Source organism: Chroicocephalus ridibundus, chromosome 3, assembly GCF_963924245.1.
Source record: "Chroicocephalus ridibundus chromosome 3, bChrRid1.1, whole genome shotgun sequence".
NCBI lineage: Eukaryota > Metazoa > Chordata > Aves > Charadriiformes > Laridae > Chroicocephalus > Chroicocephalus ridibundus.
In genome coordinates this window covers 32,295,107-32,310,900 of record NC_086286.1, presented here as the reverse complement: position 1 = coordinate 32,310,900, position 15,794 = coordinate 32,295,107, and the positions used below count along the sequence as shown (strand labels likewise).

The window sequence follows — 15,794 nt, the reverse complement described above, 5'->3', positions numbered from 1 at the left end:
GTGTTCTCTGTGAGAGGTACTTAATTGAGGAGTTGGCACCTCACCCTGAACTGAAATAGCCTCATGGGCATGCTGCAAATATTTTCCTATTGCCCAGACTTCTCAGTGGGGGAGGGACTTGGCAGGAAGCTAAGGTCTGTATGAAGGGTAGATTCTGTGATCTGTTTAGTTAAGATCTAACCACCAAGCATACATATTTTACTGGCAGCTGCTGATGGCCCTGCTGGTCATCTGCTAGGTTTGCCAGATTAGTTTTGTAAGCAAATCAGGGATACCCGTAACTTTCAGACTGGTGCCACTTTCTGGATGGAAAAAAAGGTTTCTCACAAGTGAGGAGCTCCACTTTCTGTTGAAGGGGCTGAGGCTATCAAATAATGAGCATACTCCTTACATTTGAAAAAACAGTCCACAAACCAGAGCCAAAAATAATAAAAATGTTTGCCAGTGACCATACTATATTCCTACTGTACTCTGAACTGCAACAAACACACTGTGATATTGGAGGTTGTTTTATAATTGTGATAGCAAGGCTGCTGATCTACTGGAAATAGATCACACTGGCAAAATATGATCTCTTTGTTTTGGCTGACAGACATCTCACGGAAAAAGCAGAGGTTTTCATATGCTGACCTTAGAACATTGTAACTACATTTAAAAAAAGAAATGGATTAAAATAAGTGGGTGCTGGTGTAACTCCAGGCCGACGAAGGCTAGGCTGGTGGGCAGTAGCAAATGGGTTCAACCATAGCTGAACCACAGAATGTGAGGCATGTACTTCACTGGCTTATGCTAACAGGACTGGGAGTCCCTAACGCCTTCTTTGAACGCACCATAGAACCATCTAACGGTCACATAATCTAAACTTCAATAGCAGCTGAGTATTAAAAAAAAACCAAAACCCACCAAACAAAAAACCCCAACCCCAAAATATTTTGAGACCAAATTCTACAAAGAAGGATATAGTAATGATAACTAGTATATAAGATATCATAAATAGGCCTGGATGACTAACTAATTTTTAATCAGATTACATATGGTGGTGTACAATCATTTATATTGACTAATAGTCAGGATAACAATTTTAGAGCTGCCAGCCCAATACTCTTCATTAGCAGTACCCTTACTGGCTTTCCAAAGCACTGAAGAAATGCTTCTAGCACAAGAGCTCACTTAGTTACTTGGTGTTAGAATTTGATGGCATGTACCCGGAGAAGGACCATCTCAATGTTGCTTCACAAGTACTGGCAGTAGCAGCAGGGTTTGCAAGATCCTACTTTTCTTCCTCTAGTTTAAGAGCAGCTTACGAAACAGATTGCTCTTACAGTCACTGAAGGTCTGAAACCTGCTGGGGTGCCCACAGCTGTAGAAGTAAAATAATTCCTAGAATTCAATCATAGTGCCTGCTATTAAAAAGTCAGAAACAGCTACACAGTCCCAGTGTATCACTGTCATCTCCTTTTCGGGAGATTTTAGGGGAGACTTTGAGCCAGCTCCCAAAGCTGATTTTGCTAATGACCCAGACACCATGACCTTGGTGAAGTCATTTGCAGCTGGCTCCACAAGAGAGATGTCAGTGTTCCAGTGCTTCATCGTTAGGCCAACTCATGAGCAATGGGATCTTCAGCCTTGAGATGGGCACTGCAGCTTTCCTGCACAAAAGCCTGTGGGGTGTTGGGGACTGAAGGATGAGATCCTCAACAAGCAAAAATTTGAGTGAGAAGCTACCTAAGCTGCATTAAGGTCTTCATGCGTAAAGATTGCTAGGTACCAAATTCCCAAGATGAGGAACACGTCTTCAGTTAGACTTTCACCATGAACTCCATTCTAGAGATAAAAGGCAGATCATATAAGAAAAAGGAATACACAGTGGGTGATATATGGGTTTTCTGATTAACTGAAGCATGTTAAATATTGACTACTGAAAAACAGCAGTTCATTTCAGAGCTGTTCTCAGAAGTTAAGAATGATACTTCTGTGAACTTTTATCCAGACTTATAGTATTTTAGAATATTAAACTCAGGTTGAACATTTAAAAAAATCACTTTGTGGACGAAAATGCCTGGTATTGCTCAGTGTTGACAAACAGCAGGACAGTCACCAGTGCCATTCCTGCAGTCTTGCAAGAAGATCCAAAATCCAAGGAAGAATGTTCTCATGCTGATCAAGAATTAAATGGAAACAGATTCTGAATCACAGTTTGATGGCACTAACAGTAAAAACAATTGCCAGACACTGATTACCATATGTGGCATGTTTGTGTTATGTTTGGCGAATCTGTACAAGAGAAACAGCTATTTCACAGCTTTGTTCTCACCTCTTGTTAGCACCTTGCAGTCTCCTAAAATTCTTACTAAACGATAAACGTATTTAATTCATAGCTACCCAACAAAAAACAGAGAAGGTGTTTTCTTACTGTTCGCAGCATAATGCCACTGTAACATTCTACTAGCCAGAATCTAAAATGACCTACTCATCCCCTCACAAGAAACCAAAACCAAACGAACTCATCCCAACTACTAACAAAGCCGACAGAAGACAAATTTAACTACCTATCCCCAAAGACACTCAGGCATTACCCAGATTTCAGTAAGAGCTGAATGACCACACACCTTTGAGGATCCAGACCCCTAATCCTTGCTCCTGAGGATTCTGTCCCATTTCAAAGGATTCTACAAGTTAATTTCAAAAAGATGCTTTGATCAAAACAAACAAAAAAACAGCCAGGTCTCCCCAGCTAGCATTCCACCTATGAATAGCCAGAATATATAGGATTGATATAATCTGCTTCTACACCGTCCACTATCCTTTCTGGCGGGCAGAATTAGGGTGCAAGCTAAAATTCCCACCTGGTGTGGCAAAACAAGCATGCCACAGTGCTTCAGAAACTGCTGTCTTGTAAGCTGCCCTTTGGAACTCATAGCCCACTGGAAAAATAGCAAGGCAATTTTTCCTTGCTATTCCTACAGTTCCTGTATTTTACTATTCCTTGTAGTTCCTACAATTCACTAGCAGAAATGCAGCTAAGTGGACTTATTCCTCCTGCGAAAGTAATTTATTTATCATTAGTTGGAAATTCCAGTTCAGAAGTCCTGTTTGCCACTTTCTGAAGGGAATACAGAACAAACAAGGTAAAATGATGCTGTTTCTTAAGATCCCCGGCATGAAACAGTCTCTCCAGATCCTTATGCATAGGGAAAAGATCAGTTGCTATTGTATTGCTATTTACCTTCTAGTGGCAAGCCGAATTTTTATTAAAGCTTTATAGGAAATCTGCAATAACAGTGCAGATGTAAATCAGATATAAATTCTAAATGAGACAGAACAAGTGGCATTTTTAATATACCATCACTAATATGCCACATTTTGTACCTTATTCATACTGTACAGTACCTTATTACACAGTTATTACACAGCTTGATGTGATCACCCATTGTCAATGAAACCAATTCGATGGCAATTAGGTCCCTAATTACCTTTAAATATCTGCACATCTGAACCAAAATAGGAGGAACACTTGGAGAAAAAGATACTATTCTAATAAAGAAGAATGGCAAAATCTGACCGTTAACCTGGATTTAAATCAGAAGTTTATCTTCTATAGATGTTTTGGGTGGTTTTTCCTATCATAGTATCGATTTATTTTAATACCTGCTCTTTCTTCAGCATTCTTAGTTGTGGCAATTTTATAAATAAAACATTTTTCACATGCAAGTGTACTTTGAGATATAGTTGTGTGTTCCTCAATGCACTATAATCCTGTTGACCCATCTTCTTGATAAAACGTTGCCCTACAACAACCTGGATATGCCTTAATCTTTGGCAGAACTGAAATAATAAAACCCATAGGTGCCCAAAGAAGAATAAGTTAAGCTGATAGATAGTTTTATGTGTGAAATGTTCAATAAATATCACATTTCCTGCCTAACTTTAATCCATGCTGAAAGTTGAATAATTATACAGAGAAAGTGTTTACGCAAATAAAACAGATGTGTAGCCCAAAGTTTTAAGTACTGGTGGTGAAACTTGCATATATGCACATACCGACACATAAAATGTTATGGAAAACTGTTTGAACTGACCTGGAAGGGAAAAAAAATCCCATATGAAAACTATGCTCTATTTGTTTTCCAAATTAACCAATTCCTTCATTAAAGGGGTTCTTGCATCCAACTCTTGTCTTAGTCTGCCCTGGTCACAAAAGTCTTACACATACAAAAGACACACAAAGACAAGCTATCTCCTAGCAATCTACATATGCCATAGTTTTTTTAAATGAGTTCTAACCCCAACCTGACACCAACTTCCTCAGATGCCTTGGACAAATGAGCTGAACGGTTCTTATTTATCTAACTTGCATGGAGTTGTGATGGAAAATTAACGCTTACCGAGTGCTCAATGACAGAAGACACTTTTACTGTTGCTAATACTACAATTTCCTCCCTCAATCTAAGCACTGATTTTTCATTACAAACATAAAGGCAGGAATAAAGGCAGAGCATATGGTACTTTATGGTAGAGCAGTCCTTCTAAAATTGCATTTCACAGTTAGCATGTGACAGGCGCACTTGTCAAAACCTGGTTAACCTCTATATTCACCTCCAAACAATCTTCATGACCTTGATATGCATAGTCTTATATGCGAAGGATTTGAAACTTTTAATTATTTGCTTAAATAAACTTAACAACCTTTCTAAAAATTATCCCTGGCACAAGGCTGTTTCTGAAAAAAAGCCCAATCTTCAGAAATCTTTTCTGGAATAAAGAGACATGATGATCGCAAGCTAGTTTATATCCTTAATATTCGCATGATCATTTGTTTTTAGCTAAGATAAAAAATTTAAAAAGTTTTCTCTTTTATAATGGATGTCTGTGACAGTCTTTAAAAACTAAGGCTTTTTTCTTTACGTACCATAACACCTGGTTGTCTATTTTTAACTCAGTGCAACTATTAATGCTGCATTTACTCGAAGTTCAGCAATAACATAAGCCTGTACGTTAGCCAGGTGCAGAGAGGTAATCACAGTAGAAAATCTGGATAAAACAAAGAAATTGAGGCGAGTATTACCAGCAAAACCTTAAGAATCAATTGCTTTCACTGTTCTCTACATAGTTTTCCTAGAAGCTTCAAAGCTTCACTCACACAGTTCACTATTTGTAATGTTTTAGAATCTAGACAGACATTAAATTTGAACATTTTGACTCCTAAAGCCTGAATTCTGCTACCCTTGATAGCAGACACTTTTTCTTAGCTACCACCAGGACAGGCACACAGAGTGTCTCTGCCCAGAGCCTCCACAACAGCCCTGCAGGATGCTACATGGAGTGAGTGCACCATGTCCCCTTCTTCCTCTTCACTGCAGCTCTACCAAATCTAGGTAAACCCATATTGGTCTCCTTACCCATCCACTATTCCTAACATAGGCTGGAAACTGTGACGGTTTGGTGAGTTTCTGAATTTAGATTTTACGTGTTCTGATGAGAACAGCAGCAATTAATGTTACCAATAACTTGTTATCCAAACAAGGATTTCTTTTAAGCTTAGAGCAACTGATTCTCAGTCACTGCTTCAGGCTCTCTGCAAATTCAGGCTGATACTGCTGCATACAGAAAACATGCCTGACCTTTTAAAAATGTCTGGGAAACCTTAGTAAGTAGGGACTAGCTGAAAAAACCAAGACAAAACAAACAAAAAATCTGAAAATCAGTTGACTAACTCTTTCCTTATATCACTTTCGCTTACTTCCCATCCTTTAGGAAACAATGATTTTGGAAGTCGTAGAAGGAAGCTATTCATCACTGAAATGTCATGTCATCAATTTTTACAAAGCCTTCCATAGACAGAGATTTAAGACAGCAGAGTAGTGTCTTTGCTTAATCCAATTAGCATTTAAATATTTTAATCAATAAAAGATGACAGTTGGACTGGGCTAGATGCCAAATCCCTGAGAGCTGTGCCTTTTGTCACACATAGTCTCAGTCGCACTGATGTCTTACCAACAGTAGTAAACATACCAGAACAGTAAATGTCCATGACACAATCTGGGAGCTGTATAAACTTAGTCTTTACCTTCTGTGGCAGCAAAAGGAGTAACAGAAAATTAAAGCAAGGAATGATTTCCTGAAGATTGGACTGATAACGATATATTTAAGATGCCTGTGATGAGACCCATTAGCCAGTAGAAAATGGCAACTGTGAGTTCTGTGTGTTTGCATGTGACCTGAAACAGTTAAAAATACTGATATCTAATCATCACAACCATGATGAGGCAGAAAAAAAAAAAATATCTCAACATTTGTTTTCCCAGTACCACTTGGCAGACGAGCACATAGTAAGTGCATTTGCTGGAAGCGTTTATGCTTAATGAATCGCTAGCATTGCTCAGTTCAGTCTGCATCTTTCAGTGCAAAGAGAGAGACAGAAAGGAAGCAGAAGCAGTTTCTACAGCTTTTCTACTAGAAAGCTAATCTGGAAATTTCTGCTTAATTAGGTAGTTATTTGGCCATCAATTCAGTGGTGCCTAAAAAAATCCACTCACTATTTATCACAAATGAACATCAGCAAGGCAAAAAAATAAGCGTCAAAAGTGTCTTCATGAATCATGTAAGAAAGTAATCTTTACCAGCAATACCCACATGGAGAATACACTCAGCGTTTCCTTCAGTTTCTTGGCAAGGTTTCAAACAAATTCTTCCAGGTCCCATCAACACTTCTGTTCCTGTTGCCCTAAAGCGGCAGAAGGAAGCGCCCCTTGTCAACAGAGAACTCATGTTTTCTGCAGGCGCTAGCCAGACGTGATGAACACGTGTATACCTCATGCAAGTTCTGCAGAGTGAACTATGGCCCCCACCCATAAAAGTTGATGAAAAATCAGTTTCTGATGAATTTCAGATGATAACTTCTTCGATAAAAGCACCAGTCTGGGAGGAAGAGAAGCAGTTCACAATCAACTGGCCTTCACATGAGGCACGTTTATAATCCTCACTAAAAGAAATACTTGGCTCTGGTATTTGTAAGGGCTGTCATCATGCCTTATCAGATTGCCCAACCAGTTCTGCTGACTGGGAGAGCAAAAATATTTTTGTTTAATAGCAAACCTCAGCTGTGATGCAGCAACATGTTCATTCTCTCATGATATTCAGGGTGAGGTTTCCCATCACCAGTATTCCATTTTGCACCCTGCAACTTTTTTTTTTTCTAAGCCGGTGATCTGGTAAAATACTGTAAGCAAAAGAGATACCTGCATGATCCCGTGCTGAACCAGATAGCTGTATTAAGCAACCTGTAAGTCAGTGACTGGGCAGCAACATCCAAAGTAAATGGCAGAACAGAGCCCATCTTTAAGCTATATATACTTACAGGAGATCAGGAAGACCAGTTTCATTCCAGGGAAAACAATGACTTGTCTGAGGGGATTTTTAAAGACTTTATTAGCCCCAGAATCTTATTCTTAGTGTAGAGTTCCTATCACAAACTAAGTTTTGCCATACCAATTGTAAAGAGCCACAGCTCCTGCTCTTGGCTTACTGTCTTTCAATGAATAATGAATCTCTCATGCTGGGTATTCTTTCTGCAGCTGGGAAACTTAAACAGCTTTGTATTAGGAAAATACAGCAAAATGGTTCATTGCATTACTTCGTGCAACTACTTAATTGAATCCATTGTTTTTTTTAATTTTTGCACATACTCCTTATGTCCACTGACAATACAAAGGCATTCTTGCCCAGAATCTTGATGGTGATATTGGTGGAGGGTCCTGGCCTAAATGTCTCAGGGTAGAACGATGCTCACCTAGTCCAGAACTGGATTATTTGGGGAATCTGAGGCACTGTGGAGAGATGGGCAGAGGATAGGAGTGATACAAGATCAAGCATGCAGGTGCAACAGACTTACAACCTGAAACCTGTACATCTCTTACTTTGCTAAATAAGAGATTTTGGTGCAAGTCTGGGCCGCTCTCAAGAAAAACTGAATGCAAAGTGGTCAGTAACATCCCTGTATATAAGACAAAGTCTTTCTTGCTGTCCTTCTGATAATGAAGGAATAGAATAAACCTAAGAGGGGGAAAAAAAACCCAGCCCATTTCTACAGGTAAACAATTAAAATAGTCCTAATGCCTTGGAAAAGTATTGCCAAATGACCATCCTGGATGGTCCTTTCTCCAGCTCCTGCAGCAGAAAGAACAGGATTAAAAAATGTAAAAAAACATCACCGTAACAAATGGTAAGGACAGAAAAGAACTTTGACAACACCCTGACACAAGAACCCTTTTCCTGTTCAATTTTCATCTGACTAGCTGCTACAGGCACAGTAACGTTTTTACAGCTAATCTGTTCTTTTATCTCAATAATCTGCATCAAAATGTTGCTTGTACTTAACTCAGTAATAGCTCTGGCCAATGAACATGCAGAAAGAGCAAGGACAGTATCGGAATTCAGCAGCACCGAGGAAAATTCTAATCCTACTAAATTTGGCAGCACAAATCTCTTATGTAACATGTCATTTAGAGGACAGTATGATCATCTGGGAACGTTACCGTGTTCTTCTCAGTACATTAAACAAAAATGGCAACTTTCCATTACAGACTTGCTTGTTTTTCACTGCATAATGTCTCAGGAAAGGCGTCCCATGCTAACAAGACATTTTTAGTATCAACAAAATTGCTTTTATATGACAATTCAATTATACTGAAGGTGTATGTAATTTTAAAAGCTAACTTTAAGTGCTTCTTTGGCAAAATTGCCTTGAACTGTGGTGCATCTCAGAGGTGCAGGAGAGGGCTTGTGATCTAAATTTAAAGCAATGTGTCTCCAAAATAATGCTTGGAAAATGGGCTTTTCTGAAAGTTGACTATTACACCAGCAAATTTTACAGATCCCAGGAACTGAGCCTCTCATGACACTAAGAAGGTTTGAGAGCTACAGATGGAAGATCCCAAGCATGTACAAGCCACTAGAGCAACAAACCACTGTTTGTATCAACCGTTAAAAAAACCAAAACCCCAAAATAAAACTTGTCCTCCTTTTCCAAGTAAAGCACATTTTAACATGCAAAAGCAGTTGCCCAATAATAGGATGCAGGTGCATAAAAGCTCTATTCACAAAAATAATCATGAACAAAGGATCATACTATTTAAATCCCTGTTGTTCTTATATCAGTTACAAAATAAGGTAAGAGTTCATTCAGTGCCAATAATTACAGAGTGCAATAAACACTCAATTCATAACACCGCATGCAAGAATTACAAACAGTAATGCTTTTCAAACAGAGATACTGACAAGTTTTAGGAAGCCAAGAATAGAAGTTTTACTCAGAGAACAGCAAAAATCAATCAATCTTATAGAACACACCCATAAAGGGTGAAGAGTTCAGAGAGTATCGGAGAATCTGCCATGTGAAATCACCACACGTTCTGGCGACAAGCACTTGCTGCAAAACTTGAGGCTAATTATAGACATTTTCTTTGCATCCACACAAAGGACGTGCCATGGATATGTACACTAATACTGGAATTCCTCAATGTGTTTGGAAACAAGTGGCCATCACCATGTGGAAACAACTTTGCAGGATGCCACCTATCAGCAGCCAGATAATCTACATACTTCTATTCAATTGTTAGGGTGGGTGAAGCTTTTCAAATGAAAAGCAGCAACATTCCTCTCTTCTTTTGGGGGACCCAGCTCACTCCACTATCCTCACAAAGCTTCTTAGTAGATAAAATGCTGAAAAGAATTACTATTTTAGCAACTGCAGGATGTCAACGCATTTGGTACATAAAACTTTGGTGACAAATGCTCAATGAAGGACAGTTAAGGGTGACAGGAAATGTCAGGCAATCCCCTTCAGAGGGCTACTTACAGCGCAACCACAGCATGGCAGGAGCCAAGAGCAAAGAGGATAACTACATCCCTAGTATTCTTTATTTTCTCCCACTAACACATAGAAAGAACAGCGATTTTTCAATCTCCATTAGTCTCAGTAATAGATATGAGAACAAAAGGAAACCTAAACCAGAGTATCTATTGATAGGGAAATTCCCATTGATAGCTTTTCTGTTACAGTTGAAAGAAAGTTGCAAAAGTGTAAGAGATTGCCAAGAGGAGATTGCTGGTAGGAGTAAACACTTAAATAGGTCTAGTTAAAACCCCACCATGAATTAAAAGTACTGTTCTTTTCCCTTAAAATGCATGCACAGTGAACACTTATTACTCTCCATAACAGAAATTGCTTTCTTATGTAGAAACTAACCAAAGGACAAAAGAAACACAGAGCCACACTCAGCCTCTCCTCTTCAGAGAGGCTCACTTCAAGTCTTACACCAAAGCAATACTGAAGAGAGGGCAGCCTGTTTTGATCTTTCATATTTGACATGTATATAAGCAATTACATCAAAGAATTCAAGAGCCAGTTTCAAACCGACCATTTAAAAGCCACACCAACTTAGGAAAGGATGGGACTCAGACCTGGCATTAGAAACCAATGCTTGTTATTTTATTGCCTTGGGCCACCAGATGCCGTGTGTCAAGCTTCCTTAGAGGCTAACAGAGGAATAGCTAATCAGTCTTATGCCAAAGTAAGAACTGGCAGAGTAACACATCAGAGCTCAGTAGTTTAACATTTTGTTATTTAACCAACCCTACTGTAGGCAGAAACAAAATTCAACAGGACGATTGCATTAAAATCTGAAGAGCAATACTTAGAGGGGAGGACATAATAGTTTGGGGTGAGAGTAATTATAAATACCTATAAGCATTGAGCTAAACGTGGATACTATTATAATAAGGTGATACAAGCTCATATAAAGTATTACTATCAGACAAACAGAAGACTCAAGATGTGGCAAAAGAATAAAACCTTCAAGATCTGCTACTACGGTAACATAGTTTCAACCTATCCACTAGGATCCTCTCATTCCCTTTGAACTGTACCAGTTGCAGCAAACCATTACCTTTAAATATCAGTTAACATTAGTGCTAAAACAACAAAAATCAAATATTATGTACATTACTAGGCAAACAATCAGGCTATCTTTACCTCTCATCCCTTTCCAAGTAAATGTATTATCTTTCAGAAAGTAACATTCACAAATGATTTTAGAGAAAAGTTAACTGTATAAAGACACAAACGTTGAAGTTCATAAAAAGACTAGTCAATACAATTAGACAGAAGTTTGCTTGTAGTTCTTCGTATCCAACACCTTCTTGCCACACATTGAGCAGATACCTACAAGCACACAAAAGGTGTGTAAGTTATTTTAAAATAATTTTTTCTTCAAAAACATAATTGCTATGTATTTCAAAAAATTGTTTAAATGAGCTCTCATAGACAATCTATCTGTGCATTTTCTCACCAGATATTGAAAATTCAGAAGTAATAATATGACTTATAATACAAATTAGTATTTGCAGCACATGTGTAATACCACCTCTTAAAAAAACCAAAACACAACTCTATTTTGAGAGCATTATGATTCACAACACTGTCCAAAGCCTCTATAATTTGATGGAATACTGGAAGAGAGCTGGGAATGGCTCCCATCTGTCAAACATGTAAAAACAGCGTACTATTAAACTTTGTAAGTCCTATAGCCAAACCAGGGCCCAAGACAGACAGAAAGTAGCTATGCTAAGAAAATACAGTCACCAACAAACTGACTGCTAAATGGAAGATTAACAGGTGGGGAGCTTCAGACAATTGAGAAAGTTGAGAAGAATACGGTTTCATAGAATTAAGCTATTTATAGAGCAGCAGAAGTGAGAAACAATGGACACCAAGAATACTTGACAGCTGAAGTGAAGATGACCACTGACGTCCTAGAGGACTTTGCCCTAAACCCAGAGAGTCGCAAGTTAGAAAACTAGAGCAGCCAAAAGTACACAAGTTCGGCAGGGGCAGAGGGGTGGGTTTTCTCAATGTTTCCCTCTTCTTCTAAAGCAGAAAGGTGCTACATCTTTTGTCTGGTACAGCCACATCTCATTCTACAAGATCATTCATCAGCAGACAAAAAAAAAAAAAAAAAAAAAAGTCAAGCGGCAACTATTCCTGTTAACTCTGTCCAAATCATGTGCTTTCATATATTGACATCATGTGACTGGATAGATATCTGTGAGTGCATTAGGAAAGAGAACAGCATGGAACAAGCCACATGATTTACTTTGGAGAGCAAAATCCATCCCACAGGCCATTCACTTCAGGTCTAAATTGAGGAGTAATTAACTTTAGATTGCTTCTCAATATCAGAGGTACGCAACAGTTGAAGAACTAAGCCATATGACTGAATTTGATTCAAGAAACATGCCACAACCATGTCTTTGATGGTCAGAAATAGAACTTAAAGCACTTAAGAGTTCTGAATTTTATGCAGAAACCAGATTCAACCTGGAAGGATACACAAGCAGATAAAGACAAAATCCTGAAGCCCACCCAAATCAGCCATAAGTTTAAGAAAGAGAGCAAGGTTCTACCATATGGGATACAGGCAGCCATCTGGTGAGCATATAGCAAGTAGAAAAGGCAAGCCTCCTACAGCAGGCTGCTAAATCACTGACTCAGTGACAGTGCACATTTATAGAATAATTAAAGTAATTCCACAAACAAAACTTACTACTGGTTAGCTGTAGCTCTACATCTAACAACTGGTTCACCCCATGTCTGTCTGCTACATGGACTCCCTCGGTATTAATCATGTAACTGAGTTCATGTTGCTTTTTTTCCCCTCCAGGAATTACAAGTTTGAGCCCTTTTGCTTACCTACTCAGAAATCACAGGATTTTACATCCTTTGGGCTCTCCATCAAATTTCCTTGAAATTGATTTTTTTTCCCCCTCAGGAATTTTTGAACTGTTTTTAACAATATTGAAGACTAATTATGAATACGGGAGAGAGAAAGCTTCCAGGTATAAGCAGAATTTCAGTGCAGTCATTCACACGTAAGTACAAAAATATTTTACATATTATGTACAGCACAGTAAAATATCTTGGTTTCTAGGGATGATGGCTATATTCTTCTTTTTTATTTTTCAGTTTCACATTAAACCAAGCTTGACCTACAGTGCATGAAGTACGTTCGCAACTGGACCAGAGACTCCTTTTAGAGAAATTAACCTTTCAATGGCTTATTTTAAGCCACTGAATGCATAAGAATACATGCAGGCACAAAGACAACCATGAGCATAATTTGCCTTCAGAGACACTTTCTTAATCGCTTTTATAACTCAATGTACTTTTTCCTCTTTGCCTCTTATTCCCAAGATATCCTACTTTTGTTAAGCCAGCCTATCATTTTACCAAGATCAGAAGTTGGATTTTTGGTTGTTTTGTGGGGTTTTTTGGGGGGTGGATGGGTTTGGGGTGGTTGGTTTTTTGGGGTTTTTTTTGTGGGTTTTATTGGGGTGTTTGTTTTTTGTGGGTTTTTTTTTTTTTTGAGACCACTGTTTAAGGTTTTAGATTTGACTATTATAAAAACGGGAGAGGGAAGAAGGGAGCAGAAAAGAGACTGCAATAAGCAACTGAGTTTTACAAAAGGCCAGATTTTTTGTTAAAACCAAGAAAAATCGAACTTGATAGATGACAGTTTTCTATGCAATTGCCAAGATTAAGCTTACAGCTATTCTTCCAGTTCCACTGCTTTAGATACCAGAAATATTCTAAGAGAAGCAGAGTCATAGAATGACTTTGGTTGGAAAGGATCTCCAGCAGTCTCTAGTCCTGCCCCTGCCCCACTGAAAACATGGCCAACTTGGATAAGGCTGGATCAGGGCTTTTCAAGTCAAGCTCTGAACACCTCCCACAGAGGAGGCATTCAGAGGTGAGGTACCCCCACAACCTCTGTGGGTCCCTGTTATTACAATATTTGACCACCCTCATGGTGAAAATTGCTTTCCTTGTATGCAATTTGACCTCAGTTAGAATTAAACAATCTAACCTGTGTACATTGTCTCTCATTCTACTACTGTGCACCTCAGGGAGGCGTAGAGAAGATGGAGTCAGACTCTTTTACTAGTAGTTGAAGACAGCAATTAAATCTCACCTTAGCCTTCTCTTTGTAAGGCAAAACAAATTTGAGAGTTCCACTTGCTCTGTAATTTCAAACCGAACTGGGGTAATTTGGTACTCAGGGAAACTCACCTTTTTTATAGGCACATCCTTGACAATAGTGAGATCCTGGCTGATGGACAGAACTCTTACAAATCCGACATATTGCAAATTTGTTCTTTCCATAAGGATCAAACCTGGGAAAAAGGACAAGTATTTTATTTACAGGCCTTGAAATAAAACATTTCCTCTGCCTCATCCTAAAAAATCTAAGCCAGAAAGCATAGGCAGAACCTCCAGCAAAAAATATAATTTAGAAAAAGGACCTACAAAGATTAGGTCTAATAGGCTGCATAAAGTCTACAGAAAAGCTCCCACTTTCCCCATTAAGAGAGATTTTCTCCATCACGGGCACAAACTTAACAAAAGCAGAACTGAAAATGTGTCTTTTTATTAAGATATTAGACTATTTTGAACTTAACACCTTCCAGCAGAGCCTTGCCCCCTTGCATAACAGAATGTCCCCCGGACATTAAGGAAATGCTTAAAGATTGTAATGGCAATTTTAGCATGGAAAATAAGCCTTCCTAGCTCCTCTCCTATAAAAAGCATCAAACCCTAGCAATTTTGGTGAGGACTTCAATAAAATAGATGCCCAGACTCTACGATTCATCAGAAAGCACCCACAAAATACGGATGGACATAGTTTTACCAAGTAATCAAATGTCATAAACCCCCAAATTATTAAAAAAAAAAAAAAAAAAATGCTGGAGAATTTTTGAGCAGTTGCCCAGATATGCAGAAAACAGACCTCGGTTACAGCAAACTGACTTTTTTAGCCAAAATTAGTATTAAATACTAACCTTGCCTTCTTTGAGGTCAATGCCTTGTTTTCATTTAACTTGCGGCCACCGCTTTCTACAAAAAGAATAAAACCATAAACCAATAAATTTCACAGTTCCAGGCATACTTTAAAAAGCTGTTTACAGCTTTTACACACATGTAAATAAAGTCACCATGAGAGATAAAACACATAGTAAAGCACTAAGGCACAGGACAGCGGAATACTTTATCCTGTGCTGTTTGTATATCATCATTCCACAGAAGGAGAAAAAAAAAACAGAGAAGCTCAATACTGAAGAGCTCAGGGTAAGTAAATTCCCAATGCATTAAAATAGCTTGGGAGGGAAACTACAGGAGTTCAAAATTAACCTGATTAGCTCTTTCAAATTTTAGCCTTAAGATTGTAAGACAGCTTAGTTGCCCAACTGGCTTTAAAACAGCTAAAAAACAAGCGTTAAACCTCGCCAAGATTACCTGTGGTGTTTCTTGCACCATCTTTCCACGTATCGGGAGTGATTACCGTGCCGAGTTTCTTCTCGCCTACATCAGGAAACATTGGGGGGGGGAATTAAAAATATACTGCATTAATACCCTCAACAAGCGCTTGCCTAAGGGGAAATGACAGCTCGCATAGAGACATTCCCGGAACCGCCGCCTACAGCTCGCCCAACACAGCCTGCCACCCGCCGCTCCGGCTCGGCTAGGGTAGGGTCGGCTCGGCTCGGCTCGGCTCAGGGGCCTCCCGGGACCCCGGAGGGGAGGGCAGGGCCCTCGGCGGCTGGTGCAGGACCCCCCCTGCGCTGTCCCGGGACCCCCACACACTCACACTTCACTCACACTTCTCGCACACCATAGTGGCCCTCGCCGCCTCCACCACAACAACAAACGGCTGCTTCCGGGCCCGCCCCGGAACTGACGC

The 15,794-nt window shown here is 39.2% G+C and overlaps 1 protein-coding gene across 1 annotated transcript; it reads right to left on the bottom strand.

The window, feature by feature from the left end:
- Positions 1-9,073: 9,073 nt before the first annotated feature.
- CRIPT (CXXC repeat containing interactor of PDZ3 domain) lies at positions 9,074-15,792 on the bottom strand. Its single transcript, XM_063328643.1, has 5 exons — positions 15,713-15,792; positions 15,350-15,415; positions 14,896-14,950; positions 14,126-14,229; positions 9,074-11,221 (listed from the first exon to the last, which is right to left on the bottom strand). Exons 1-5 carry the CDS (start codon positions 15,726-15,728, stop codon positions 11,157-11,159), a joined length of 306 nt encoding a protein of 101 aa, XP_063184713.1. The 5' UTR covers positions 15,729-15,792; the 3' UTR covers positions 9,074-11,156.
- Between the last annotated feature and the right edge of the window lie 2 nt (positions 15,793-15,794).